Source organism: Equus asinus, chromosome 20 (genome assembly GCF_041296235.1).
Source record: "Equus asinus isolate D_3611 breed Donkey chromosome 20, EquAss-T2T_v2, whole genome shotgun sequence".
In the NCBI taxonomy this organism is placed as follows: Eukaryota; Metazoa; Chordata; class Mammalia; order Perissodactyla; family Equidae; genus Equus; species Equus asinus.
The window spans coordinates 25,582,168-25,609,905 of NC_091809.1; the positions used below are offsets into that span (position 1 = coordinate 25,582,168).

General features: G+C 41.2%; 1 protein-coding gene across 1 annotated transcript in view; it reads left to right on the forward strand.

Moving 5' to 3' along the window:
- Positions 1-728: 728 nt before the first annotated feature.
- LOC106826952 (zinc finger protein 709-like) overlaps positions 729-27,738 on the forward strand; it is a 30,159-nt gene continuing 3,149 nt past the window's right edge. The window contains exon 1 of the mRNA XM_014834542.3: positions 729-890. Coding sequence (XP_014690028.1) covers positions 888-890 — 3 coding nt within the window. The 5' untranslated portion in view covers positions 729-887. The remainder of the gene's footprint in view (positions 891-27,738) is intronic.

Here is a 27,738-nt window from a genome sequence, read left to right on the forward strand (position 1 = left end):
AACTAGAATATACAACTATACACTGGGGTTTTGAGGAGAAAGAAAAGACGAGAAAGATTGGCAACAGATGTTAGCTCAGGGCAACTCTTTCCCAGTAAAAGAAAAAAAAAAAGAAAGAGGAAGATTGGCAACAGATGTTAGCTCAGGGAGACTGTTCCCCAGTAAAAAAAAAAAAAAAAAGAAAGAAAGAAGAAGATTGGCAACAGATAACAGATGTTAGCTTAGGGCGAATCATTCCCAGTAACAAATAAAATAAAATAAATTTCCTTCCAGGGTAAAACAGACATCTGAGCATTGAATGACCACACCTCAATACCTTGTGGTTAGACTGACAAGTCCTTGCACCCAGTTGGGGCTGCGGGTTCCAATTTCCCAGCAGAGCTAAGCGCCTGGGAGGCCATAGGATTCTTCAAAGTGTGACATGAGTGGGGGTGGGGAAGCGCTGGGTGGGAGACTCAACACTGTCAACAGTCAGAGATCAAAGTGGAGCCAGACATTATTACATATGGCGAGGTGACTTTTAAGTATCTGTGTTTATAAAGAAGGGTCACAGTTCCTCGAGTGGTCTCGCAACATTGCATTTCAATGAAAAAGTCCCCGGAGAGGACAAGGTCGAGTCCCCAGTCAGCTCAGACACAGAACCTCCGTCCCGCTGTCACTCAGGAGCGAGGGGGAGGGGCGTTTAGAACTGTCCAATCAGGATCGGCTCTAGGGCAGGTGGGCGGGCCGATGCTCGGTAACCACCCCCGACTTCCTGTCGCTCCACAGTCCTTCCGAACCTGGGTCGCTTGTCCTTAAAGGCCCCACGTTGCTCTGCACGGACTCTGTCGCGCTGTGACCTGTACCGAGTCGTAGGGAAGACGCCGGGGGACCCAGGAGCCCTAGAAATGGTGAGAGTGCAGCCCCGGGGAGAGGAAGCGGGAGGAGGGGCTGGTCGGAAGCGGCGGGGCGGGCCCGGCCTCTCGCAGTCCCCTCCCGGGTCTGCGGCCCCGAGTCCGCGGTGGCGCCGCTCGGCCCTCAGGCCCCTCCGGCCGCAGCGTGGGGGCGGGGCCGGCAGCCGGGCCCCGGGCGTCCTGTGGTCCCTGCGCGCGGCTACTTGGGCCGGAGCGTCTCTGGGCGGCTGTGCGCCCGCAGCCCCGCGTGTCCCAGACGGTGCGGGGCCCGCGGGAGGGCCCGCAGGACAGTCGGGCCTCGGTCTGCGGGGTCCGTGCGCGGAGGGGCTGCGGTCTGTGGGGTCCCCAGGGCCTCCTTTCTCCTCGGGGGACTCGTTTCCTCCCGAGTTTTCTATTCTGTTCTGGGAGCCTCATGCTGAGCGAACATCTGTTGCCAATCTTCCTCTTTTTTCTTCTCCTTTTGCCCGCGGCCCCGGTGCAGGGGGTGTGGGGGGGCACCTCAGTTCCCCCCGTTCGTCTGTGAGCCGCCGCCGCAGCTCAGCGGTGACAGCCGGGCGCTGTGTTTCCGCCTCGGGAGCCGAACCGCGGCGCCGAGCTTGTAACCGCTAGGCCGTCAGGGCTGCCTCCTGAGTTTCCTAAACGTTTGGGGAGCAGGGTCTCAAGTCCACGACCCTGTCCCCCCAGCTCTTCCAGGGCCGACAGTAAATCCCTAAATTTCCAGATCCCTCCTCACGTTCCCAAACGCCAACTTCCTGTATCCGATTCACAGCATCATTTTCAACTACAAACAGAACCAATATTTTAATTGTTTATCATTTTTCCATAGTCAGTGGGTGGCTCTTTAAGAGGGTTTATTCCTCGTTCGTAGATGTTTTTCTTGAGAGAAAGTAGCGCATCCCCCTGGAGGCGCGTGGTGCGAGCTCCTCCCGCCTCTCCTCCAGGCTGTCCTGGGTGCAGACGTGCAGTTGTCAGTCCTTTGCTGCAGGTTCCTCTTGAGAAACTTTTCTGGGTGATCTGTCCTGGCAGCCCTACCACTTCCTGGATTTGTCATCTTGAAAAGATAGATTGACTTAAATTTAGTCTTAGTTTTTCAATGAATAAAACTTTATTTAATCAATACAGCTTGAAAGACAATATAAAATATCTCTAAAGAGGGAAGAAAGAGGTGAATTTCAGAAAAAATAAAATATTCCAGTTTTACATTGCATGATTTAAAAATTTGCCTTTATTTTTTTCCTCCTCTAGTGTGATGGTAGCATTCTGACATTCTTTTTGTTGTTGCAGTAACAATTGGATTATAACATTATATAGCTTTCAGATGTACATCCTAATATATTTCGAATTCTGTGTAGATTACATCATGTTCCCCACCCAAAAACTAAAGTCCATCACCTCACTGTGAGCCTAATCCCCCCTTTTACCCTCCTCCTCTCCCCGCTTCCCCTATGGTAACCTCCAATCCAGTCTCTGTTCTATGTGTGTGTTTGTGGTTGTTTTTATCTTCTACTTATGAGTGAGGTCATATGGTATTTGACTTTCTCCCTCTGACTTATTTCACTTAGCATAAGACCCTCAGGGTCCATCCATGTTGTCACAAATGGCTGGATTTCATAATTTCTTATGGCTGAGTAGTATTCCATTGTGTATATATACATCTTCTTTATCCATTCGTCCCTTGACGGGCAGCTAGGTTGCTTCCAAGTCTTGGCTATTGTGAATGATGCTGCAATGAACATAGGGGTGCATGTATCTTTATGCATTTGTGTTTTCAAGTTCTTTGGATAAATACCCAGCAGTGGGATAGCTGGATCATATGGTAGATCTATTCTTAATTTTCTGAGGAAACTCCATACTGCTTTCCATAGTGGCTGCACCAGTTTGCACTCCCACCAGCAGTGAACAAGGGTTCCCTTCTCTCCACACCCTCTCCAACACTTATTTCCTGTCTTGTTAATTATAGCTTCTGACCAGAGTGAGGTGATACCTCATTGTAGTTTTGATTTGCATTTCCCTGACAGCTAATGATGTTGAGCATCTTTTCATATGCCTGTTGGCCATCCGTATATCTTCTTTGGAGAAATCTCTGTTCAGATCTTTTGCCCATTTTTTAATTAGGTTGTTGTTTTTTGTTGTTGTTGAGATGTATGAGTTCTTTATATAGTTTTGAGATTAACCCCTTATCTGATATATGGTTTGCAGAATATCTCCTCCCAATTGTTAGGTTGTCTGTTCGTTTTGTTGATGGTTTCCTTTGCTGTGCAGTAGCTTTTTAGTTTGATGTAGTCCTATTTGTTCACTTTTTCTGTTGTTTCCCTTGTCCAGTCAGACATGGTACTTGAAAATATGCTGCTAAGACCAATATCAAAGAGCATACTGCCTATGTTTTCTTCTAGAAGTTTCATGGTTTCAGATCTTACATTCAAGTCTTTAATCTATTTTGAGTTTATTTTTGTGCATGGTGTAAAGTAATGGTCTACTTCATTCTTTTGCATGTGGCTGTCCAGTTTTCCCAACACCATTTATTGAAGAGACTCTCCTTTCTCCATTGTATGCTCTTGGCTCCCTCGTTGAATATTAGCTGTCCATAAATGTGTGGGTTTATTTCTGGGCTCTCGATTCTGCTCCATTGATCTGTGTGTCTGTTTTTGTGCCAGTACTACGCTGTTTTGGTTACTTCTGACATCTTCTTTAATTTTGGGTGAGTTCAAATGGGTTTCCAGGGCTTAGACTTGCAAATCTGAAGTGCTCAAATAGGATTAATAATTTAAATTTTTCTTGTCATGGAAATAATACTTAATTAACATCTTTTTTCCCAGAATGCACTACATTCTTGTTGGTTTCTTGTTGAGCCAGCAAAGTGCCATACAGTTTTCTTCCCTCATTTTCACATAAAGACTGGTTCGAGTGTTTCAGCTGGATTGTTCAAACACTGGGTTTGTGTCATTTAAAATATCACTGGTGGTCCAAAAAGACTCTGGTAAGGGCAGAAGCCTGAGGTCATTGTCTCCATGCTAAGGCCCCCTCGGGTGGCAGAGGGAAGGCCTTGAAGGCCCAGCTGTTCTTCCTGGGGAGCCTCCCCCTGCAGGTGTCCTACTGCTCACAGCTCCGTGGAAGGAGCCTTTATCCTGAGAGGAGCTGCAGAGCCCTGGAAAGCTGGGGGTGCACGTGCTCATGGGGGTGGGGAGTGACGTCCTTTCTGAGGTTGTAAATGTGGTTTCCTTGGGCCTGTTTCTAGACATAATTGGAGTTTTGCAAGCACAGTGTAGGTGCACTCAGAGAGTAATTTGTTTACATTAAGAAAGTGTGAAAGTTACAGTTCTGTGTCCTGGATTAGGGCCTATTAATTAGGGACCTCATTTAGGTTGGAATCTTAAACTGAATGCGGCTGAGAGTTTCCTCGCTTGTGAGAATGGAGCCTGAGAGAGGGAGCATGTGCACTGTTCCCTGGGGAGAGGAAGGTGTGTGGGGCTCCCAGAGCTCCTTCCTGTGGCTGCTCAGGTGCCCTCCCCTCTTTCACCAGGAACTGACCCCCTCCAGGGCTCTGTCTCCACCAGGAGAGTCAGGAACATGGGACCTTCTGACTGTGGCTTTCCTTCTGTCCAGTGGGAAGCAGGCTGCTTATCTGTGCTGACTCCAATATTTGTGTTTCTTTCCTTTGGATATCGATGGACTAGTGCAGCCCTTTGGCTCTAGTTTACCTTAGCACTTGGCCCCTGAATTGTAAGTTGACAGAGAGGATGTGAGGCAAGCAAGAAAATTCTGGAAACAAACAGTATTTTTGTTCCTTTTAGGCAACAGCGTCTTGAGATGTGAGATGAATGTATTGAGGTTCTCAGGTGCATATTTCATTTTTAGATAAGATTTTCTATGTGCATATTCCTAGAAGACATAGAAGTTCAGAAGGCTAAAACAATTGAATTCCTATTTTAATTGATATGAGGGAAACTTCTGAAAGCTTATGTAAATCTTTCAAAATGCAATACATTTAAGGGGCTAAACTCATACCCCTATTGCATTATAATATGCTGCTTATTCCTGAGAACACCCGAGTGTGAGACATAGGGGAAGGACAAACTAGGATGCCACATGTCCTTGTAGTTAGAAAGAGATTTGAAAATTTTCATTTTCAATGTTTTACACTTTTCTAACTGATAGTGTTTAAAGGAATTAAATCTTAGAATGGTTTCCTATGTACAAAAGTTAAAATTAAAGACTGTTAAATAGTAAAATATAGTTTACATAAATTGCTCTATTTGAAATAAATCTGTAAGAGGGCAAAGTCTAACTTAAAAAGACTCACTACTGACAGATCCTGGTTGCTGCCAGCACTGTTACTCCAGACTCCCCCACATACACAGTTTTGAGCCTCTTGTTAGTTACTGTTTCTTTGTATAAATGAATTGAGAATGCATACTTTTCTTATCCATGTTTGTCCTTGTAGTGAGCAGTCAGACTCCACATTTTTGGGTGACTGCTCACAGCTTAAGCCTCACCCACCCTCTTCCCTTGTGCCCCCACCTGGACAAGCTGAGGAGGAAGCCTGGGTGCTCTCTCCTCTAGAGCAGGCAGGAGATTCCTGCCACCCCAGCCCCTGCCTGTGTGCAGAGCTCTTGCCCCGGCCCCACTCCCAGCCCCAGTGAAGCCCCAGGCCAGGCTCCCTTCCTTGCTTTCCGAGTCCTGTCAGAGCTGCTTGAGAGGCCGGCCCTGCTGTTCCCTAAGACATGTATTATGTGAGTCCTAAGCCTTTTCCTACCTTGTGTGTATGTATTTATGTGTGTGCGTGCATGTGCCACCCTGGCATCAGTCTCAACAAGGGAACCACCCCTCTGCGGGGACCATAACAGCTGCTGCCCTGAGCAGCATGTCTAGACATGACCCCACCCGTGGATCTGTCTTCTCTTGCTCTGACTTGCTCCCCTGCTCTGCTGCCTTGTGGTGGAATGCACTGTGGGCTGCTGCTTGCTGGGGAGCTGGACTGTGATCTGGGCTGCCTGCCCTGTGTGGCGTTGTTGACCCACCAACCTCAGTTCTAGGCTCATCTGACCAGGTTGGCAATTTCAAGAATATAGGCATTTAGGAGCAGGACTATGGGATTGGGGCCACCTTAAGTGATTCCGGGGTCAGTGTCATTGGTAGGATTTCTCTGTGTGTTAGAGTGAAGCTGGGACAGAGGCTATGTTGGCCTGACGTGGTCCAGGGATGGGGGGATAGACAGGGACTATACCCTTTGCAAGAGATGAGTCCACAGATGATTGCTCCTAAAAGAGCAGTCATCAGATAAGAAAAGTGGAGTGGGGAAAGGCAGACGGTAAGTGCTGGGCTGAGTCCACACTCCTAGAAGCAGAGGGATTGCCAGGACATCTCCTGCTGCTGCTGCCCCTGCATCTACTGTGACAAAGATCCTGACCTTCAGGGTTATAGGGGACAACACCCATGGCACCCCTGTGGCACAAGGTAGTAGTTCAAACCTGACTTGAGCCCAGGGTTAAACCCTATAAAGCAACCAGTTGTCAAGGTGAAGGCTCCTAATCCTGATAGCACTGTGTTGAGACTCTTGAGTGGAAAAAAATTTATAAATACCAGGATAAAGAGGCACTCCCTCCCCTGAAGTGTATCCCACAGTGAAGAAAACAAAACAGGAAAAATCAGGAGGAAGGAAACAATAGATAAAATACTGAAACAAAGGCCCACAGTTTCCCCCAATTGTAAATCCAAAATATACTGAATAATTTACATAACAAAACAGATAAAGTTACACTGCCTGGCTTTTGGACCTGTAAAACAGGTTCTGAATTAATTTTGCTATCTAATGTAGTACACTAATTTGCAAACATTCAAGCACTTATTCAAGTCAAATTACAGTTATACCTGGGGTCCCACTAAATTTAAGGAAGATGCCCCTGATGATTGTAGGGGTGTTAATGAATATAATATAGGGGACAAATTGGACAAATCTTTCATCTTTATCCATCAAAACTGTAATCTTGCCTAAATCCTCCGTGGTCATAACACTCGTTGTCCTAAAATATCCCACAGTGAGCTGGGAAGCTCTGAACCAGTGGTTAAGAATTAAAATTAAATGAAGTCTTTGCCACTTAGAAATTGGCTTGGTAAATTGAGACCCCAGGGACCTTACCCCACAAATAAAGTAGTTAATATGGTACATTGTAAATTACTCAGAGCCTTGAAGGATTCAAAAATGTATAGAAAACCTAGTAGTGGAGAGTTGATTATTCCCAGTGCTTCTTTTTTTTTTTTTATTGAGTTATTGATAGGTTACAATCTTGTGAAATTTCAATTGTACATTAATGTTTGTCAGTCATGTTGTAGGTGCCCCACTTCATCCTTTGTGCCCACCCCCCACCCCACCTTTCCCCTGGTATCCACTAAACTGTTCTTGGTCCATAGTTTTAAATTCCTCATATGAGTGGAGTCATACACAGATTATCTTTCTCTTGCTGGCTTATTTCACTTAACATAATTCTCTCAAGGTCCATCCATGTTATTGCAAATGGAATGATTTTGTTCTGTTTTGCAGCTGAGTAGTATTCCATTGTATATATGTACCACATCTTCTGTATCCATTCGTCTGTTGATGGGCACTTAGGTTGCTTCCACGTCTTGGCTATTGTAAACAGTGCTGCAATAAACATTGGGGTGCACAGGACTTTTGGGATTGCTGACTTCAGGCTCTTTGGATAAATACCCAGTAGTGGGATGGCTGGATCGTATGGTAGTTCTATTTTTAGTTTGTTTTTTTTTTTTAAAGATTTTATTTTTTCCTTTTTCTCCCCAAAGCCCCCCGGTACATGGTTGTGTATTCTTCGTTGTGGGTTCTTCTAGTTGTGGCATGTGGGACGCTGCCTCAGCGTGGTCCGATGAGCAGTGCCATGTCCGCGCCCAGGATTCGAACTAACGAAACACTGGGCCGCCTGCAGCGGAGCGCGCGAACTTAACCACTCGGCCACGGGGCCAGCCCTCTATTTTTAGTTTTTTGAGGAATCTCCATACTGTTTTCCATAGTGGCTGCACCAGTTTGCATTCCCAAGAGCAGTGTAGGAGGGTTCCTTTTTCTCCGCAACCTCTCCAACATTTGTTGCTATTAGTTTTAGATATTTTTGTCATTCTAACGGGTGTAAGGTGATATCTTAATGTAGTTTTGATTTGCATTTCCCTGATGATCAGCGATGATGAGCATCTTTTCATGTGCCTATTGGCCATCAGTATATCTTCTTTGGAGAAATGTCTGTTCATGTCTCCAGCCCATTTTTTGATTGGGTTGTTTGATGTTTTGTGGTTGAGTTGCGAGAGTTCTTTATATATTAAGGATATTAAGCCTTTGTCAGATATATGACTTGCAAATATTTTTTCCCAGTTAGTGAGTTGTTTTTTTGTTTCAATCCTGTTTTCCTTTGCCTTGAAGAAGCTCTTTAATCTGATGAAGTCCCATTTGTTTATTCTTTCTATTGTTTCCCTTCTCTGAGAAGGCATGGTGTCCGAAAAGATCCTTTTAATACTGATGTCAAAGAGTGTACTGCCTACGTTTTCTTCCAGAAGCCTTATGGTTTCAGGTCTCACCTTTAGGTCTTTAATCCATTTTGAGTTTATTTTGGTGAATGGTGAAAAAGAATGGTCAATTTTCATTCTTTTACATGTAGCTTTCCAGTTTTCCCAGCACCATTTGTTGAAAAGACTTTCTTTTCTCCATTGTATGCCCTCAGCTCCTTTGTCAAAGATAAACTGTCCATAGATGTGTTGTTTGATTTCTGGGCTTTCAATTCTGTTCCATTGATCTGTGCACCTGTTTTTGTACCAGTACCATGCTGTTTTGATTACTGTAGCTTTGTAGTATGTTTTGAAGTCAGGGATTGTGATGCCTCCCGTTTTGTTCTTTTTTCTCAGGATTGCTTTAGAAATTCGGGGTCTTTTGTTGCCCCATATGAATTTTAGGATTCTTTGTTCTAATTCTGTAAAGAATGTCATTGGGATTCTGATTGGGATGGCGTTGAATCTGTAGATTGCTTTAGGTAGAATGGACATTTTAACTATGTTTATTCTTCCAATCCATGTACATGGAATGTCTTTCCATCTCCTTATGTCGTCATCCAATTCTCTCAGAAAGGCCTTGTAATTTTCATTATATAGGTCCTTCACTTCCTTAGTTAAATTTACCCCAAGGTATTTTATTCTTTTTGTTGTGATTGTGAATGGTATTGTATTCTTGAGTTCTTTTTCTGTTGGTTCATTACTGGAGTATAGAAATGCTACTGATTTATGCAAATTATTTTGTACCCTGCAACTTTGCTGTAGTTGTTGATTACTTCTAAGAGTTTCCCAATGGATTCTTTGGGGTTTTCTGTATATAAGATCATGTCGTCTGCAAACAGCGAGAGTTTCACTTCTTCCCTCCCTATTTGGATTCCTTTTATTCCTTTTTCCTGCCTGATTGCTCTGGCCAGGACCTCCAGTACTATGTTAAATAAGAGTGGTGATAGAGGGCATCCTTGTCTCGTTCCTGTTTTCAGGGGGATGGGGTTCAGTTTTTGCCCATTGAGTATGATGTTGGCTATGGGTTTGTCGTATATGGCCTTTATTATGTTGAGGTAGTTTCCTTCTATGCCCATTTTGTTCAGGGTTTTTATCATAAATGGCTGTTGGATCTTGTCAAATGCCTTCTCTGCATCTATTGAGATGATCATGTGGTTTTTATTCCTCAGTTTGTTGATGTGGTGTATCACGTTGATTGATTTGCGGATGTTGAAGCATCCCTGTGTCCCTGGTATGAATCCCACCTGATCCTGATGTATGATTCTTTTGATGAATTGCTGAATTCTGGTTGCCAAAATTTTGTTTAGAATTTTTGCATCTATGTTCATCAGTGATATTGGCCTGTAGTTCTCTTTTTTCGTGGTGTCCTTGTCAGGTTTTGGGATCAGCGTGATGTTGGCCTCATAGAATGTGTTAGGAAGTGTTCCATCTTGCCTAATTTTTTGGAATAGCTTGAAAAGGATAGGTATTAAATCCTCTCTGAAAGTTTGGTAGAATTCCCCAGGAAAGCCATCTGGTCCTGGGGTTTTATTCTTTGGGATGTTTTTGATTGCTGTTTCAATCTCTTTCCTTGTGATTGGTCTGTTCAAATTGTCTGCCTCTTCTTGAGTGAGCTTTGGGAGATTGTAGGAGTCCAAGAATTTATCCATTTCCTCTAGGTTATCCATTCTGTTGCCATATAGTTTTTTGTAGTATTCTCTTATAATCTGTTGTATTTCTGCAGAGTCTGTTGTTATTTCTCCTCGCTCATTTCTGATTTTGTTTATTTGAGCTTTCTCCCTTTTTTTCTTTGTAAGTCTGGCTAGTGGTTTGTCAATTTTACTTATCTTCTCAAAAAACCAGCTCTTTGTCTCATTAATCCTTTCTACTGCCTTTTTCGTTTCAATAGTATTTATTTCTGCTCTGATTTTTATTATTTCTCTCCTTCTGCTGAGTTTGGGCTTCATTTGTTCTTTTTTCTCTAGTTCAGTTAGGTGTGCTTTAAGGTTGCTTATTTGGGATTTTTCTTGTTTGTTAAGATGTGCCTGTATTGCAATGAATTTTCCTCTTAATACAGCTTTTGCTGTATCCCATATGAGTTGGTATGGCATGCTATCATTTTCATTTGTTTCCAGGTATTTTTTGATTTCTTCTTTAATTTCTTCAAGGATCCATTGCTTGTTCAGTAGTGTGTTGTTTAGTCTGCACATCTTTGTGCCTTTCTCAGCTTTTTTCTTGTAATTAATTTCTAGCCTTATAGCACTATGGTCTGAGAAGATGCTTGTTATTATTTCAATTTTTTTAAATTTGTAGAGGCTTGCCTTGTTTCCCAACATATGGTCTATCCTAGAGAATGTTCCATGTGCACTTGAGAAGAATGTGTATTCAGCTCCTTCAGGGTGGAGTGATCTATATATGTCTATTAAGTCCAATTGTTTTAGTTTTTCATTCAGTTCCACTATTTCCTTGTTGATTTTCTGTCTGGATGATCTGTCCATTGATGTGAGTGGGGTGTTGAGGTCCCCTACTATTATTGTGTTATTTTTAACATCTTCCTTTAGGTCTGTTAATAGTTGCTTTATGAATCTTGGTGCTCCTGTGTTGGGTGCATAGATATTCATAAGCGTTATTTCTTCTTGATGAAGTGTCCCTTTGATCATTATATATTGTCCCTCTGTGTCTCTCTTTACCTGTCTTATTTTGAAATCCACTTGGTCTGATATGAGAATTGCAACACCTGCCTTTTTTTCCTTGCTATTTGCTTGAAGTATTGTCCTCCACCCCTTCACCCTGAGTCTGTGTTTGTCCTTGGGGCTGAGGTGTGTTTCCTGGAGGCAACAAATTGTTGGATCTTGTTCTTTAATCCATTTTGCCACTCTGTGTCTTTTTATTGGAGAGTTCAGTCCATTCACATTGAGAGTGATTATTGATGCATGTGGACTTAATGCTGTCAATCTGTCGCTCATTATCTTGTTTTCCTGTGTTTCTTTTCCTGTGTGCTTTAGACTACCCATTTAATACTGCAATTTCTTATGCTGGGTTTCTTAGATTTTTCGTTATTTATGATTTGTGACTCTGTTCTGTACTTTATTTTAGTGTCTACCTTGAAGTTTGTATTTAGAATCTCGTGTATAATATAGTCTATTCTCTGGTGGTCTCTTACTTACTCGACCAGTACTGATTTAGACCCTTTGCTCTTCCCCTCCTAAATAATTATTTTCATTTTTTATTCCAACTCCTCTTATTAATTTGTAGTTAGAGTGCTAAGATCGTCCTTGTTTTGGTAGTTTCCTTATTTTTACCCTAATGCTATAGTTGAATATTTGCTATCCTGTTCTGGTTCTATCCCTCGGTCTCCCTAGTCTGTGGATTTTGTCCCCTTTCTCCCTTTTTTCTTTTTTCAAGTATGAGAGCCTTCTTGAGGATTTCTTGTAATGGAGGGCTTTTAGTTACAAATTCCCTTAACTTTTGTTTGTCTGGAAAAGATTTAATTTCTCCCTCATATCTGAAGGAAATTCTTGCTGGATAGAGTATTCTTGGCTGAAGGTTTTTATCCTTTAAAGCTTTGAATATATCACTCCATTCTCTCCTAGCTTGTAGGGTTTCTGTAGAAAAATCCGCTGACAGTCTGATAGGGGCTCCTTTATAGGTTATTCTCTTTTTTTTCCTTACTTCCCTGTGTATTCTCTCCTTATCATTCCTATTTGCTAAGTTTACTATTATGTGCCTTGTGGTGGGTCTTTTTACATCGACAAATCTAGGAGATCTAAAACCCTCCTCTACACACATTTCTCCGCTGATCCCTAGATTTGGGAAGTTCTCTTCAATAATTTCGTTAAGCACACTTTCTGCTCCATTTTCCTTTTCCATATTCTCGGGAATTCCTAGGATCCTTATGTTCTTACTCCTCATTGAATCCATTATCTCTCGGAGATTTTCCTCATTTTTTTTAATTCTTAGTTCTCTTTCTTCCTCTGTCTGGCGCCATTCAGCCTGTCTGTCCTCGATTATGCTGATTTGCTCCTCTGTGTTGTCTACACGGGCATTCAGGGAATCCATATTCTGTTTTATCTGGTCCATTGTGTTTTTCATCTCAAGTAATTCTGTTTGATTCTTCTTTATGATTTCAATCTCTTTTGTAAAGTAACTCCAGAACTCAGCTTGTTTCTCTATCTTTCTCTCTACCTCATTGAGTTTTTTGATTATAGCTGCTCTGAATTCATTATCACTTAGTTTACCTAATTCCAAGTCCTCAGGACTTAATTCTGTGTTTTTATTGTTTTCCTTCTGGTCTGGGGCTTTTATAAATTGCTGGATGGTAGAAGAGCGGTTTTTTCTCATGGTGGTAGAATTCAGTTGCAGTTACAGCCTGTCGCCACTAGATGGGGGTCAAGAGCGGCGTGTTAGCTCTCCGCCTTGGGGCAAGATGGCTGCGCCCACTGGCTTTGCTGGGGGGAAGGGGCTGTTACTCACACGCACTGGTCTGGGTTCAGATCAGTTCTGTTCTCTGGTCTCCCAAGGCCCTTGATTTATAGGGTCCCCGCGGACGGAAGCTTTCCCCCCGTCAGCGGGTCTCCACTGAATCAGCGGCAGGAGTCCTGGATGATCCCCCGGTCGCGCGGCCCCTCCCCCGCTCCTTTCCGACCCGCACCGCAGTGATCGCAGACTCTAGGGGAGGGAGCGATGTTCTCTCCTACCGTTCCAGCGCCTCCCAGGCTGTCTGCAAGGTTTATGATCTCCGCCTTCTTGGTATTGTAGGTCTCTAACGAGCTGGCGTTATGTTTATCCTCTCAAATTCAGTTCTTCCAATCTTTTGTTGTATTTTGGAGGGGAGAGAATCCCGGGTCAGCTCACCCTGCCATTTTGCTCCGCCCACTCTCCTGAAATTGCATTTTGATTGAGCGTATCATTTTGCTGCTCTTCAGAGTGAGTGATATAATTTGTACCCCATGAAACCTTCCAGTTTCTCCCAGTGTGGGGAAGGGTTTTGGCCATCTGCACAGTTGTAGCCCATCATGGGTTTTCCTATGAGTAGAATGATATCTGTGCAAGTTCAGTGTGATTTCCTGGTTAACACACTAAAAAGAGCTATGAATGTTTAGAGGGTATTGATCTAAACAATAACTGAGGTGAGCTATAGACAGACACACAGTATCATTTTGAGTAATATCCATCCCCTGTGGTGGCAAAGGAGGTGAATTTGTCATCCTCAAGCTGGAAGTTTTCTATGCCTTTTTATAATAAGAGTAGCTGGGAGGTTTTTGTCTGAATGAGGCACAAAGCCCCCAAAGGCTGTTTTTACTGTTTTCAGGGATCATTTCCGTATGTTTACATTTCCAGGAGATGTTATGGAAGATAGGGTGAAATGTGACAGCTTCTGTTTCATTAAACAACAAGGGAAATCCAAACTTGTTCCTGTTTTTTTCGCATGTGATCTTCTTATGTATTTGAGTAATTATGAGGAAGATTATCTCCAAGTGCTTTCTTCCAAAAAGGTGCCCTTGGATAAGGAGTTGATATTGTTCTTGTTGCCAGGCAGTCAAACCATTGGCAATGACCTACAAGTCTCTAAAAATGTGAAGAAGATGTGGACTGTTGGCCAGGGCATCCTCTAGCATGATGGCCTAGAGTTTGGCTTATCCTGCTTTGGGTCCCATCTTTGGTGAGGGATGGCCTGGTTAGGGACAGTAGCAGCAGCTCTCCAGTGTTCTCCATCACATGTGCTGATGGCACACTACTTTGTTGATATGAAAATAGATGCAGAATTCATTTTTACATGACAAGAAAGCCAAGCTTATTTCACAGTATGATCACGTGATCTTTGCATATTAAAAGGAAGAAAAAGATGTACTTTAAATTCCTTCTTTTTACATAGATGCTGAGAAGACTTATAAGAAGTGAATTACAGTGTTATCTACATGGGCATGGGGAGTCTAGATGCCAAGGCTAGAAGCCATGCTAGGAGCAGCCTTTAGGCACACTTTGAAATCTCAGGCTGAGTGTTTGAAACTTGATTTTCACAATAAACATTTTATGATAAGCAAATGTGTATGAACCATGTTATTTTTAATAGTGTTGAATAACAAAAATTCCACCGAGTAAATTTTCTAGATCTAATTGGCTTTATTGAGCAATTCCTCAATTGGGCAGCATCCCATCTAGCAAGTAGAGAGGAGCTCCAAATGGCTGCAGAAAGGGAAAGTTTTTAAAGGCAGAACAAGAAAGTTATAAACAGTAAAAGGGATTATTTCAGGCAAGTTACCTCCATGGGGGGGCACAAGGGTCTTATTAGGTGGGTGACCTCATTTTCCTTTGGGGGATGGAGAGGCCCATGTGGCAGATTGCCTCATTGGTGCTGACCAGAAAATCCTGGACTGACGGGTTAGACTGTGTTCCTGGGGAAGGTCGAAGCTGCAGGTAGGTTAGGTGTTAAGGCCTGGTTTCATAACCTGGGCTTAGAAGAGCAAATCCATTTTGGACCTGTGGTTTTCTTTTTGAAGAATAATTTATAATCAAATGACTAATATGTTTTTATTGGGAAGCCACATCTCTATGTGTTAATCTTCAAGAAAAGTTTTTTTTTTATTTCTTTTTTTAAAATTTTTATAGCAGTAACATTGGATTATAACATTATATAACTTTCAGATGTACATCATAATATATTTTGAATTCTCTGTAGATTACATCATATTCACCACCCAAAGACTAATTATAATCCATCACCACACATGTGTGCCTAATCACCCCTTTTACCCTCCTCCCTCCCCTCTTCCCCTCTGGTAACTATCAATCCAATCTCTGTTGCTGTGTGTTTGTTTATCATTGTTTTTATCTTCTACTTATGAGTGAGGTCATATGGTATTTGACTTTCTCCCTCTGACTTATTTCACTTATAGCATAATACCCTCAAGGTCCATCCATGTTGTCACAAATGGCTGGATTTCATAATTTCTTATGGCTGAGTAGTATTCCATTGTGTATATATACATCTTCTTTATCTATTCGTCCCTTGATGGGCACCTAGGTAGCTTCCAGCCTTGGTTATTGTGAATAATGCTGCAATGGACATGGGGGTGCGTGTATCTTTATGCATTTGTGTTTTCAAGTTCTTTGGATAAATACCCAGCAGTGGAATAGCTGGATCATACGGTAGATCTATTCTTAATTTTCTGAGGAAACTCCATACTCCTTTCCATAGTGGCTGCACCAGTTTGCACTCCCACCAGCAGTGAACAAGCGTTCCCTTCTCTCCACACCCTCTCCAACACTTGTTGTTTCCTGTCTTGTTAATTATAGCCATTCTGACCGGAGTGAGGTGACATCTCATTGTAATTTTGATTTGCATTTCCTTGATAGCTAATGATGTTGAGCATCGTTTCATGTGCCTATTGGCCATCCGTATATCTTCTTTGGAGAAATCTCTGTTCAGATCTTTTGCCCATTTTTTAAATAGGTTGTAGGTTTTTTTGTTGTTGTCAAGAATAGTTTTTGAAGTATGCAATAAATTTTTACAAAGCATGAAAATTAATTTTCTCCATTCTGTTTCTCTGTACTATGACAAGTGATATTACGGCCTGTAGTGCCATTGTATATCAATCTGGAGAGGGTTTGCTGATATGGGCAGTGTATAAATGCACTAGGGTGGTATAATAATATGAGGAGCTCCACTGACCCACTCCCCAGTGAAAGTGGTAGAAATTATTTTAAAACTCATTTAAAACCTCTGGAAATTGTCCTAAAGACAACCAGAAAATGAGGAACATCTATTCAAGATAATCAATAGAATTTCTGTTAGAAAGGGGAGAGTGTGTGGGATTTGAACCATATCCGCTCCTTCCCTGCTCTCAGCTCAGCAGGTGAGCCCTCCTCTCCGTAGTGCTGCCCGCCCCCCCAAACCAGAAGACAAGGTTCTCCCTCCCTAAGCTTCCAGAAGGGGGGCTATTTCCCAGGAGGAGCAGGACTTCAACATTACCCATCCTGCCCGCAGCTACCTGTTGCTGAGTTTCAGTCCCTCATTGATTCATAGGAAATGTGGGGACACCCTTCTTGCCCCAGCCCCTCCTCATGGTGCAGAGGCTCTGCTATGCTCATACTGTGCTGAGAATGCTGGGCACTGACCACTCTGTCCCCAGCTCATGAGATGGCTGTAACATGAGACAATCAAGAGGACTCTGGCTGCTGTCTCTCCACTGCACTGATCACTCAGCCCCTAGAATGGGATTGTCACCAGAGAGAGGCTTCCTGATGTCCCCACCACAGCTCCAGAGTCCTGGCACAGAGATTTTGCCTGAACATGAGGGGGAGAATTGAGCCATAAAACACAGAGCTCTTAATTCCCAAAGGAATTAACTTGGCCAGCAAAACATCATGAAAAGTCAGGTCAGAGGACACTCTCAGGAAAGTGGAGAATGAGGTGAAAGGCAATTAGTAGATATGTGTATTTAATGAAGATACAGCTTAGACCATAGGCTGACTAGTTTTGTGGAAAGAACCAGGGAATTAGACAGCTGGGAGGAGGCTTCCAAGGGTCAGAACAAATATCTAACAGTGACATCAAGTATTTCTACGAAGGAGCCAGAATTTCACTGGAGTATTTGGTAGAGCAGCTTATGCCCCCCCAGGTCATTGTTGAAAAAAGTAGAACAAGCAGCCCACAATTAATCTAGTTTAACCATGGGTTGTGTCCGTGAAAGAGGAAGACAGCCCTGTCATTATTAATCTCTCATGACAGTTTATGTACCCAAAGCCACATCTGATTCTAGGAGCTATATCAGAAGTTTCACTCTGTGTGGAGGACACAGACTCAACTAAAGTAATCCGTCCAGTTATTGAACAAATGAATAAGCTAATAACAATAAAAAGTCTCAGTAGGAAGGGGCTCAGTACTCAGAGTTGCTACAATGTATTATCAGAAATGTCTGGTCATAAGTATGGGACATGCAAAGATGCAAGAAAGTAGGAACCATACACTGGGAAAGAAACAGCAATTGAAAAAATTACTCTTACAGGTAACCCTCGTAAATTAACAAGTGATGTCTCAGCAGAGAAAAGGAAAGTTAGAAGACGGAGGGATGACATATTCAAAGTGCACAAAGAAAAAACCTGTGAACCAAGAATCCTATGTTCACCAAGACTACCTTGTAAAATATAAAGATGGAATAAAGGCTTTCCTAGATTAACAAAAACTGAGAAGATATATTAATAGCCACCTGCCTTACAAGGTTACTGAAAGAGTTCTTCAGGTTGAAAGCGAGTGACCCAGGATGGTAATTGATATCAACATAAATAAACAAAAACATCAGTGTAAGTAATTATGTAAATATGTAAGATAGAATAAATACCTGTTTTCTTCTTTCTTCTCTTAGCTGATATCAAAGGAAATGTATAAAATACTACATACTTAATATGCTCTTGTGCTTATTCCATAGAAATATAACATGTGTAATTTGTTTCTCATTAAAAGCACAAAGGTCCTGGGTGGGAGCAAAGCTGTATTGGGCTAATGAAGTGACTGCAGATGGTAAAGAAATAAGTGTAACAATATACTATTTGTCATATCATTAATAGATATAACCTGCATAATAATAGCACAAAACTGGCAAAAGGGAATAGACCTGTATATGAATAAAAATTCCATTGTCACTGGAATTAAGGTAGTATAAATTCAAAGTTTATTCTTATATATTAACATATATATTAAATAGTAGAGCAGCCCCTAAAAAAAACTTTAAAATATGGTGACGAAGTCATTTAAGAATTAAAGTGCTACATTAGAACATATTCAATTAATGCAATATAAAGCCATAAAAGAGGACAAGAGAACTGAAAATAACGTGAGAATTGTAGAAAACAAAAAGTGAAATGGCAGGTGTAATTGCAGCTATGTTAGTAATACTAAATGTGAATGGATTACATTATCCATACAGGAGGAAGAGGTTGTCACCTCAGAGCAGAAAGTAAATAAAACCATGATCTAAACATATGCTGTGTACAGGAAACACACTTTAAATTCAAAGATACCAACAGATTGAGAGTAAAAGCTCTGGAAAGTTACATCTGTAAACAGCACCGACAAGATAGCTGAAGAGATGATACAAATTTCTAGGAAAATGGACTTTAAAACAAAAACTGTCAGTAGAGATAATGAGGAAGATTATATCACACCTGAAGGGTCAAAGCTTATGACCTACATCTTAGAAAGAAAGAAATTTATAGCCATTAAGGCCTATACTAACCAGGAAGAGAGATCTCAAATGAGTAACATAAACTTTCCCCTTAACAGACTTAAAAAGATAAGGTACCAAACCCAAGACAAGGAGAAAAGGAAATAATAGAAAGTAGAGCAGAAATTGATGAAATGTGGAATAGAAAATACAGAGAAAATCAGTGAAAGCAAATTTGACAAATTTGACAAATCTTTGCCTGCAATGATCTACAGAAAAATGGGGAAGATTCAAATTCATACAATTAGAAAGAAAACGGGATATTACTATGACATCACCAAAATAAAAATTATTATAAAAGAATTCAGTGAACAATGGTATGGCAACAAATCAGATATCTCAGATGAACTGGACAAATTCCTCAAAAGACACAAACTGCTGAACCTGAATCAAGAATTAGTGGAATATCTGAATACTAGTATAAGAAGTGAAGGGGTTGAATTAGTAAACAAACAACCACCCATAAAGTAAGTCTAGCCTGGGATGGCTTCAACACAGAATTTCTCCAAAACATTTAAAAATTATTTAATACTGATTCTTCACACAATCTTCTAAAAATTAGAATGGAGAGAATACTTCACATCCATTTTGTGAGGCCAGTGCAACAAATACCAGCAAACCCAATCCAGCAATATATAAAAGAATTATACACCATGACCAAGTGGGATTTATCCCAGGGATGAAAAGTTGGGTTAACATCTCAAAATCCAATTATGTGATAAAAGATATCGATAGAAGGGCCGGCTCTGTGGCGGAATGGTTAAGTTCGCGCGCTCTGCTGTGGCAGCCCAGGGTTCGGATCCTGGGTGCGGACGTGGCACCACTCGTCAGGCCACGTTGAGGCGGCGTCCCACATCCCACAACTAGAAGGACCTGCAACTAAGATATACAACTGTGTATGGGGTGGGGGTGGGGGTTGGGGAAATAAAAAGCAGGGGAAAAAAGAAGATTGGCAACAGTTGTTTGCTCAGGTACCAATCTTTAAAAAAAAAAAAGATATCGATAGAGTAAAAATAAAAGATGGCAAGATCATTTCAGTAGACCCAGGGAAAACAATTCACAAAATCCGGTATCATTTCATAATTAAAGCCCTCAGATCCCCAGGAGTGGAAGGCAATTTCCTAACCTCATAATGAGCATCTATGGAAAACACATAGCTAATGTTATATTTAATAGTAAAAGGCTAGATGCTTTCCCCTGAACATAAGGAATCAAAGAAGGATGTCTGCTCTTGCCACATCCATTCTAGAATATACTGGAGATTTTAGCCAGAACCATTATGCAAGAAAAGGAAATAACATGCATAAAGATTGGATAGAAAGATGTAAAATGATCCTTACTTCCAGCTGAGATATCTTGTTTTCAGAAAACTCAAAGGAAACCACTAAAAAAATTATTAGAACTGATAATTAAGGTCAGCAAAATGGTAGGATACAAGATCAAAATATAAAAATCAGTTGTATTTCTATATACTTGCAATGAACAATCCAATAATGAAATTAAGAAATTTATTGACAAAATCAAAAGGAAGAAAATAACAAATTTGGGAAAGAAGTATAAAATGAATACTCAAAAAACTGAAAATAGAGTCAAGGGAACCAAAAAATGTATAAATAAATGGGAAACATCTCAATTTCAAGAACCAGAAGACTTAACATTGTTGAAATGGCAGTATTCTCCAAGTGAGCTGAGATTGAGCACATGCCTGACATGATCCCAGTTTATTCCTTTATATAAACTGGCAAGCTCTTTAATAAAATTATGTGGAATTGCCAGGGAATCAGAATAGCCAAAGCAGTCTTGAAAAAGAAAAACAAAATGGTAGGACAAACATTTTCTGATTTCAAACTTTGTAATATGTAATGGTAATCAAGAGTGGGTGGTACTGGGGCTGGCCTCCGTGGCTGAGTGGTTGAGTTCGCTCACTCCGCTGCAGGCGGCCCAGTGTTTCCTTGGTTCGAATCTTGGGCGCGGACATGGCACTGCTCATCAAACCACGCTGAGGCAGCGTTCCACATGCCACAACTAGAAGGACCCACAACGAAGAATATACAACTGTGTACTGGGGGGCTTTGGGGAGAAAAAGGAAAAAAAAATATTAAAAAAAAAAAGTGGGTGGTACTGACGCAAGGATATATATACAGATCTACGGAATAGATTGACATTTGAGAAACAAACCCATATATCTGTGGTCTACTGGTATTTGAAAAAAGTGCCAAGTATCGGGCAAGAATGTTCTTTGCATATATTGGTGGTGGGCCAACTGAATAGCCATATGCAAAAGAAAGAGGTTTAATCTTTACATGATACCACATACAATAATTTACCAGAAAGGATAAAGACCTAAACTTAAGAGTAAGCTATAATACACTTAGATAGAAGATGGGAAAAAAATCCTGACCTTGGATTTGGCAAAGAATTGTTAGATAAGGCACCAAGAGCAAAACTGGAAAAAGAAGTAGGTAATTTGGACTGCATCAAATTAATGACTTTTGTGCTTCAAAGGACTATCAAGAGAGTGAACACACCCTTTGGAGCCCTTGTGCACTATCACTGGGAATATAAAATTATCTTGATGGTATAAAATACAACATGGCCATTCTTCCACAAATTACAAACTGAGTTACCACCTGAACTGGCAATTCTGCTTCTGAGAATTGAAGTAGAATTGAAAGCAGGGACTTAGATATATGTCCACTTGTGTTTATATTAGCATTATTCGCAATAGCCAAAGGTGGAAGTAAGCCAAGTGCCCATCAACAGATGAATGGATCAAAAAAAATAGGGCACATACATACAATGGTGTATTATTCAGCTTGAAAAAGAAAGAAAATTCTGACATGTGCTACAACTGAACTATACACTTAAAAATGGTGAAAATATAATGATGTGTATATTACTACAATTAAAATTTAAATTTTTATGGCAAGAGAGTGAAAACATCACATACAGAATGGAAGAAAATTTTGCATATCATATATCTGATAAGGAACTTGTATCAAAAATATCTAAAGATCTCTTAAAACTTAATTATAAAAAAGTCAAATAACTCAATATAAATATGGCAAAAGATCTGAACACTGTTTTCCAAGGAAGATAGATAAATGGTCAAGAGTATATGAAAAGATGCTGGGCATCGTTAGTTATCAACAAAATGCAAATCAAAAGTCCATTGAGATACCACTTTATAACCGCTGGGATGGCTAGAGTCAAGAAATGAGGTAATAACAAGTTTTATTGAGGATATATTTAGAAACTTGAACTCTCATACATGGGTGGTGTGAATATAAAATAGTGTAGCCACTGTAGACAAAGGTTTGGGAGTTCCTCAAATATAAAACCTAAAATTACCATATAAGCCATCAATTCCACTCCTAGGTCTTTAGTTACTTTTTGTGTGTATAAGGTGAGAACTCTTCATTCTGTCTTCACAAATTTCAAGTATAAATATTGTATAGGTATATCAAATCATCATGTTTTAAAGAGAAGGCCTTGAAGGCCCAGTTGTCCTTCCTGGGGAGCCTCCCCCTGCAGGTCTCCTACTGCTCACACCCCCATGGAAGGAGCCTTTATCCTGAGAGGAGCTGCAGAGCCCTGGAAAGCTGGGGGTGCCTGTGCTCATGGGGTGGCGAGTGATGCCCTTTCTGAGGTTGTGGTCATGTTTCCTTAGATTTAGACATTTTAGACATTGTTTGAGTTTTGCACCACACTGTGGGGGCACTGAGAGAGTAATCTGTGCACAGTGAGAAAGTCTGTGAAGATCAGGTGTTCCGTCCTGTGGACAAAGGGTTCATAAATTTGGAGTTCATGTGGGTTGGAAGCTTAAACTGAATCTGGCTGAGAGTTTCCTCACTTGTGAGAGTGGGAGCCTGGGAGAGGTAGTGCTTCCATGCTCACAGGAGAGGGAGGGTGTGTGGGGCTCCAGAGTTCATCCCTGTGGCTGCTCAGGGGTCGCCACTCTCCTTCACCAGGGACGAGACACTGTAGGGGTGACATCTCAACTGGGAGTGGTTAGACCCTAAATTTGGGAATATGGTCAACTTTCTGAATGTGGATTTTCCTTCTGAACTGTAGGCAAGCAGCCTGCTTCTATGAGCTCATTCAAATATTTGCGTTTGTGTCCTTGGATTTCTTTATCACTTGAAAATTGAAGCCCTTTGATTCTAGTTTATATTTGCATTTCATATTTTAAAATGAAAGTTGATTGGGAGATATGATATAAATTAAGAAAATTGTGGAACCAAATAGAATTTTTGTTTCCTATACCCAAGGCATCCTCAAGATATGAAACATTTATGTAAATTCTCAGGTGCATTTTCCAATTTTAGGTCAGTTTTTGTGTGTCCACGTCCCTAGAGAACTTTGAAATTTAAAAGGCTATAATGTTGCTAAGGTAAATGAATTCCTATTTTAATGGATATGAGGAAAAAGTACTTGAATTTCTATTTTCATTGGATGTGGAAACAGGTCAAAGCTTATGTAAATAATTGGAATTCCTAGTTTATTTCAGCACTTTAATTGCAAACCCCTAATGTATTATAATATGCTACTTCTTCCTGAAAATATCCTCAGTGTGAAAAATAGTGGAGGGACAAACTGTCATGCCCCTTGTCCTTTTAGTTAGAAAGGGGTTTGTAATTTTTTTTATGGCTTACAGTTTTATGTTTATTGGTGTTTAAAGGATTAAACCTTAGAGTGATGTCCTACGTAGAAAAATTAAAATTAATTTTAAAATGCCAAATCCATGATCAACCATGAGAAAATTTGTGTATATAAATTTCTCTCCTATTTTAAGTAAATAATGCATAGAAAGGTTAAAAACAATTCCTATGAGAGTCACTTAAGACTCCCTGCCTGCGCGTCCTGCCCCACTCCTCTGCTCTGACTCCGGCCTCCCTCCCATGACCAGTGTTGATCACTGCTTCACCATCCTGTTAGTGTTTCTTTATATAAAAACAAGTCAGTGTGAATAGCTATTTCCTTCCCTGTTTGTTCTTGTAATGAGTGGCCAGGGTGCACATATTTACTATTGGACTGCTGACAACTTAAGCCTCACCCTCCCTTTTCCCCCCTGGGCCTTCTTACCTGGACAGGCTGATGAGAAAGCTTGGAGGCTCCTGTACTGTAGGCTGCTGCTTGCTGGGCAGCTCCTCCTGGGCGCTGTGCTGCCCTGTGTTGCATTGTTGACCCCAGCAAGGCTGGGTTCTATATACAGAGGACTCTGAGTTGGCAGTTTCAGTTCCTTTTAGAGCAGGAGTCTGGGAATGGGGCCCTCCTTAACGTGGTCCTCAGTTGATGTCTTGGGTGGAAATTATCTGTGTGTTTAGAGTGAAAATGAGACTGAGGGTGTGATCGCCTCCACATTAGAGGGAGTCTGGGCATTTGAGGATGACTATACCTGTGAATGAGCTGAGCCCATCAGATGGTCACTGATTAAGGAGCAATTATTTCAGAGAGAAAGAAGAGAGAGAAAAATGTAGCCAGCTGGTATCAAGATTACAGAGGGCTCACCAGCATCCCTAAGTAATTCTGCTGCTGCCATCCCTGCGTCTTTTACAACAAAGGTCCTGACCCTCTGGGTTATAGTGGACCACACCCGCAGTCTGAGTTTGGCACAACAAAGGAATTAGTTCAAACCCATCTTAAGCCTGTGTTCCTTGCACTCTGTAAAGCAACCAGTTGTCATGGAGGAGGCCTGTGACCCTGATGGCAGTGATTTGAGGCTCTCAGAGGAGGGCCTTAAGTTGTCTATAGGCTTCTGATGAAGAAACTGCCCCACATCCCACGTTAGATGCCGTTAGAGCTGCTATTGTCACCAGGTACTGAGATCTCTTGAAAATAGAGGCACTGAGTAAGTGACCCTCTATTGAGGTGCCTATTATGCCTTTAGCCCTGGAAACAACCTCCTACCAGCTCAGCCCAGTTACTGAAACCTCCTTTTGATATGATGGAGACTAAGCTTGGCCCTCTAGCTTATGCGACCTACAGGAGGGGCATGACCTTTGTTTCTTCAGTTTGTTGAATGATGCTAGAGTGTGATGGAGGAGGTCACCCCTCTCCCTGATACCTTGGTTCCCTGGGTAGTTCCTTGAGATTAACTGAGTGCACAGCACTGGAGAGTGCATAGATGTTTAGGACAATGATACATTTGTTGACGATGGAGCTCAGTGGAGAGTTGCTGCTCTTCATCCCTTAATTGGGACATCCCTGATGAAGAACCAAACCCAAGAGGTGATCAAACATCAGGCAGTCATCTTCCTGCTGGCCAAAAATTGACCTCGTCTGTGTATTTTCACAAACTCTTGGATGATTGTCTAAGAGATGCCCCTTTGTGGTCAAAGAACTCTGGGAATCTCTTAACTTGGAAATATCCAAAATAGAATTCTAGGTAACCCTTGTCTGTACATTACTATGTCTACAATACAAGGACTCACCAGGACACTCATTATCCACCTTGGGGTTCTGACACTACTGATGGTGACCATGGCACTTCTCAGAGGATACAGTGCTGTGCTCTCCAACAAGGCATTCGATGGAAGTTTCCCCTCCCTTGTGGGTCTCAGCTCATAGAGCACCATACTGGCTTACTGAAATCAGTTGAATGAGAGATTCCTGTTTCAGTCATCAGGGGTGAATTGTAATGAGTCTGCCTTCATCTTTTGTTTTGAAAGACTTAGGTTTTTTTAGAGCAGATTTAGGTTGACAGAAAAATTGATCAGAATTTAGAGTTCCCACATAACCCTTGTCTCTGCATCCATCGTTTGCATTCTTTTTCACATTTTGTATTACTGTGGTACGTTTTTTACCATTTCCATATGGATGCATTACAGTGCATGGAGCACGTTAGCATTGACTATTTATGTATACAATGTATGGGTTTTGGCAAATGTATAATGACATGTATCCATCATTTCTGTGTCATATAGTGTAGTTTCAGTTCCCTAAAAATCCTGTGTATTTCACGTATTGACTCATCCCTCCCTCCAACCCTCTAAACTTTCACAACCAAAGTGGCTCATACTTTTGTCTTTTCCAGAATGTCATATACTTGGAATCATACACTACATAGCCTTGTCACATTGGCTTCTTTACTTAGGAGTATACTTTTAAGGATCCTCCATGTGTTTTCATGGCTTGATACCTCATTTCTGTTTATTACTGAACAGTATTTCATTGTATGGCTACACCACTGTTTGTTTTGGTCTATTTTATTCTTGAAGGACATCTTGCTTAAAACTCTAACTTTTGCCATTTATGAATAAAGCATTTATAAACATTCGTCTGTAAGTCTTGTGTGAACATAAGGTTTCAATTCATTTGGAAAAATACCAAGGAGTGTAATTGCTGGATCTTATACTCCATGTAGTAAGAATGTATTTTGTTTTGAAAGAAAGCTCTTCTCTTCTGTTGTAGGTGCACCAAATTCCACCAGCAATGAATGAGGATTACCTGTAGCTTCACATCTTCCCCATATTTGGTGTTCTGAGTGTTTTGTCTTTACCCATTTAATAAGCATTTAATGACACCTCAGTTTTTCTCTCAGAAAGTTCTTATTTCTCCTTTATGTTTGAAGAATAATTTTGGTTGACAGAATTCTAGTGGAGTGCATTTTTACTTTCAAAACTTCAGATATTTCACTGTGCTCTGTTCATGCTCGCATGGTTTTTGAAAAGAAGTCCACTTAATTCAATAGTTTGTTTCCTTTTACTGAATATCTGTTTCTTCTCTGGCATTTCTCAGTATATCCTTTGTCTTTGATTTTTCTCTAGTTTGAATATGATATCCTTGGGTGTGCGTTTTTGTAGGTAATCATGTTTAGCTTCTCTGAGATTCCTGGATGTAGAGTTTGCTGGCTGTGATTAATTTTAGGATACATTGGTGATTATTACTTCACTTGTGTCTTCTGTTTCTTTCTGTCTTCCTTTTCCTTCAGGTATTCCCATTATGTGTATTTTAAACCTTCTGTTAAAGAAGGTTGTCCTAGCTTCATGGATATTGTATTCTGTCTTTTTGTTCTCTTTGTCTTTGCATTAAACTCTGGTGAAACAGATTTTTGTTTAGTACAATCCTTGTTAAGAACAGAATATCTGGGGCATATTTCAAAATGCCCTCTTTTCTCCTCCCTAATTTTGGAGATACTGGTTTGCTCTATGCCTTCAAGGCTGCTATGAATCTAAGAAGAGTTGTTCACTTCAAGTTTGTTTGTTTTCTTCTTGTGAGGTTAAGAATGAGAGCTTCTAAGTTCCTTCAGTGTGGAATCAGCTGTTGGCAGGACATCGTCTAGAGTGGCTGGTCAGGAAACACTTCCTCTTGAAGTTGGAGAATGGAGATTTTCATTCTTTTGGAGGAAAACACTCTTAAATCCTTCACACATTTTATAATCATGGGCAAATTTATCATCCAGCCATTGTGGACTTCAATGAACTCCCTTGCAATCTGCTCCTCTTAACCTTTTCCTCAAGGACAGCAAGGCCCAGGGTACACTGTGGCTTTTGACAAGAAAGAACTCTTGTTGCACATTCTTATCTCACTATGTGTCCTAAACATTGGCAGGAAGTAACCTTGAGGCACATGAGTATCGGGATTTTATGGTGTAACTTGTCACGCCTTTTTCTTTGTGTCTGAGCTCTAAGATCCAAATAATTTTCTGGTCCCATCAAATCATGCAAAGAGAGACAGGCAGAACTGAGTCTGTGATAAATGTTACACAAATTAAAAGCAATGCTTCCCCACAAGAATATTTACATTCACCCAGCTCCATCTGATTATTTGTAATGGCCTGGAGTACTTTAGGACAATGTGGCCAGCTGGGCTTTGTTAGACATTTGATTTCTACAGGCCTCCTGGACTCTCTGTTTGGTGATAGGACTAGACAAAGGAGCTCCCAGTTCTTCACTTCAATGTTTTTATCCATTGAAACCTCATGCAGATTTGACCCTCTGCCTCATGGAGTGGTGTAACTCATGGGTAATAAGGAAGAAGACAAAAGAATTTTTCTCATGTGGAGGTCTGGTCTTAAAATGATAATATTTGTTTCATTAGTATGGCATTCTGTCATTTCCCTAGATGCTCTGAGCCCTACTGTTAGAGAGAAA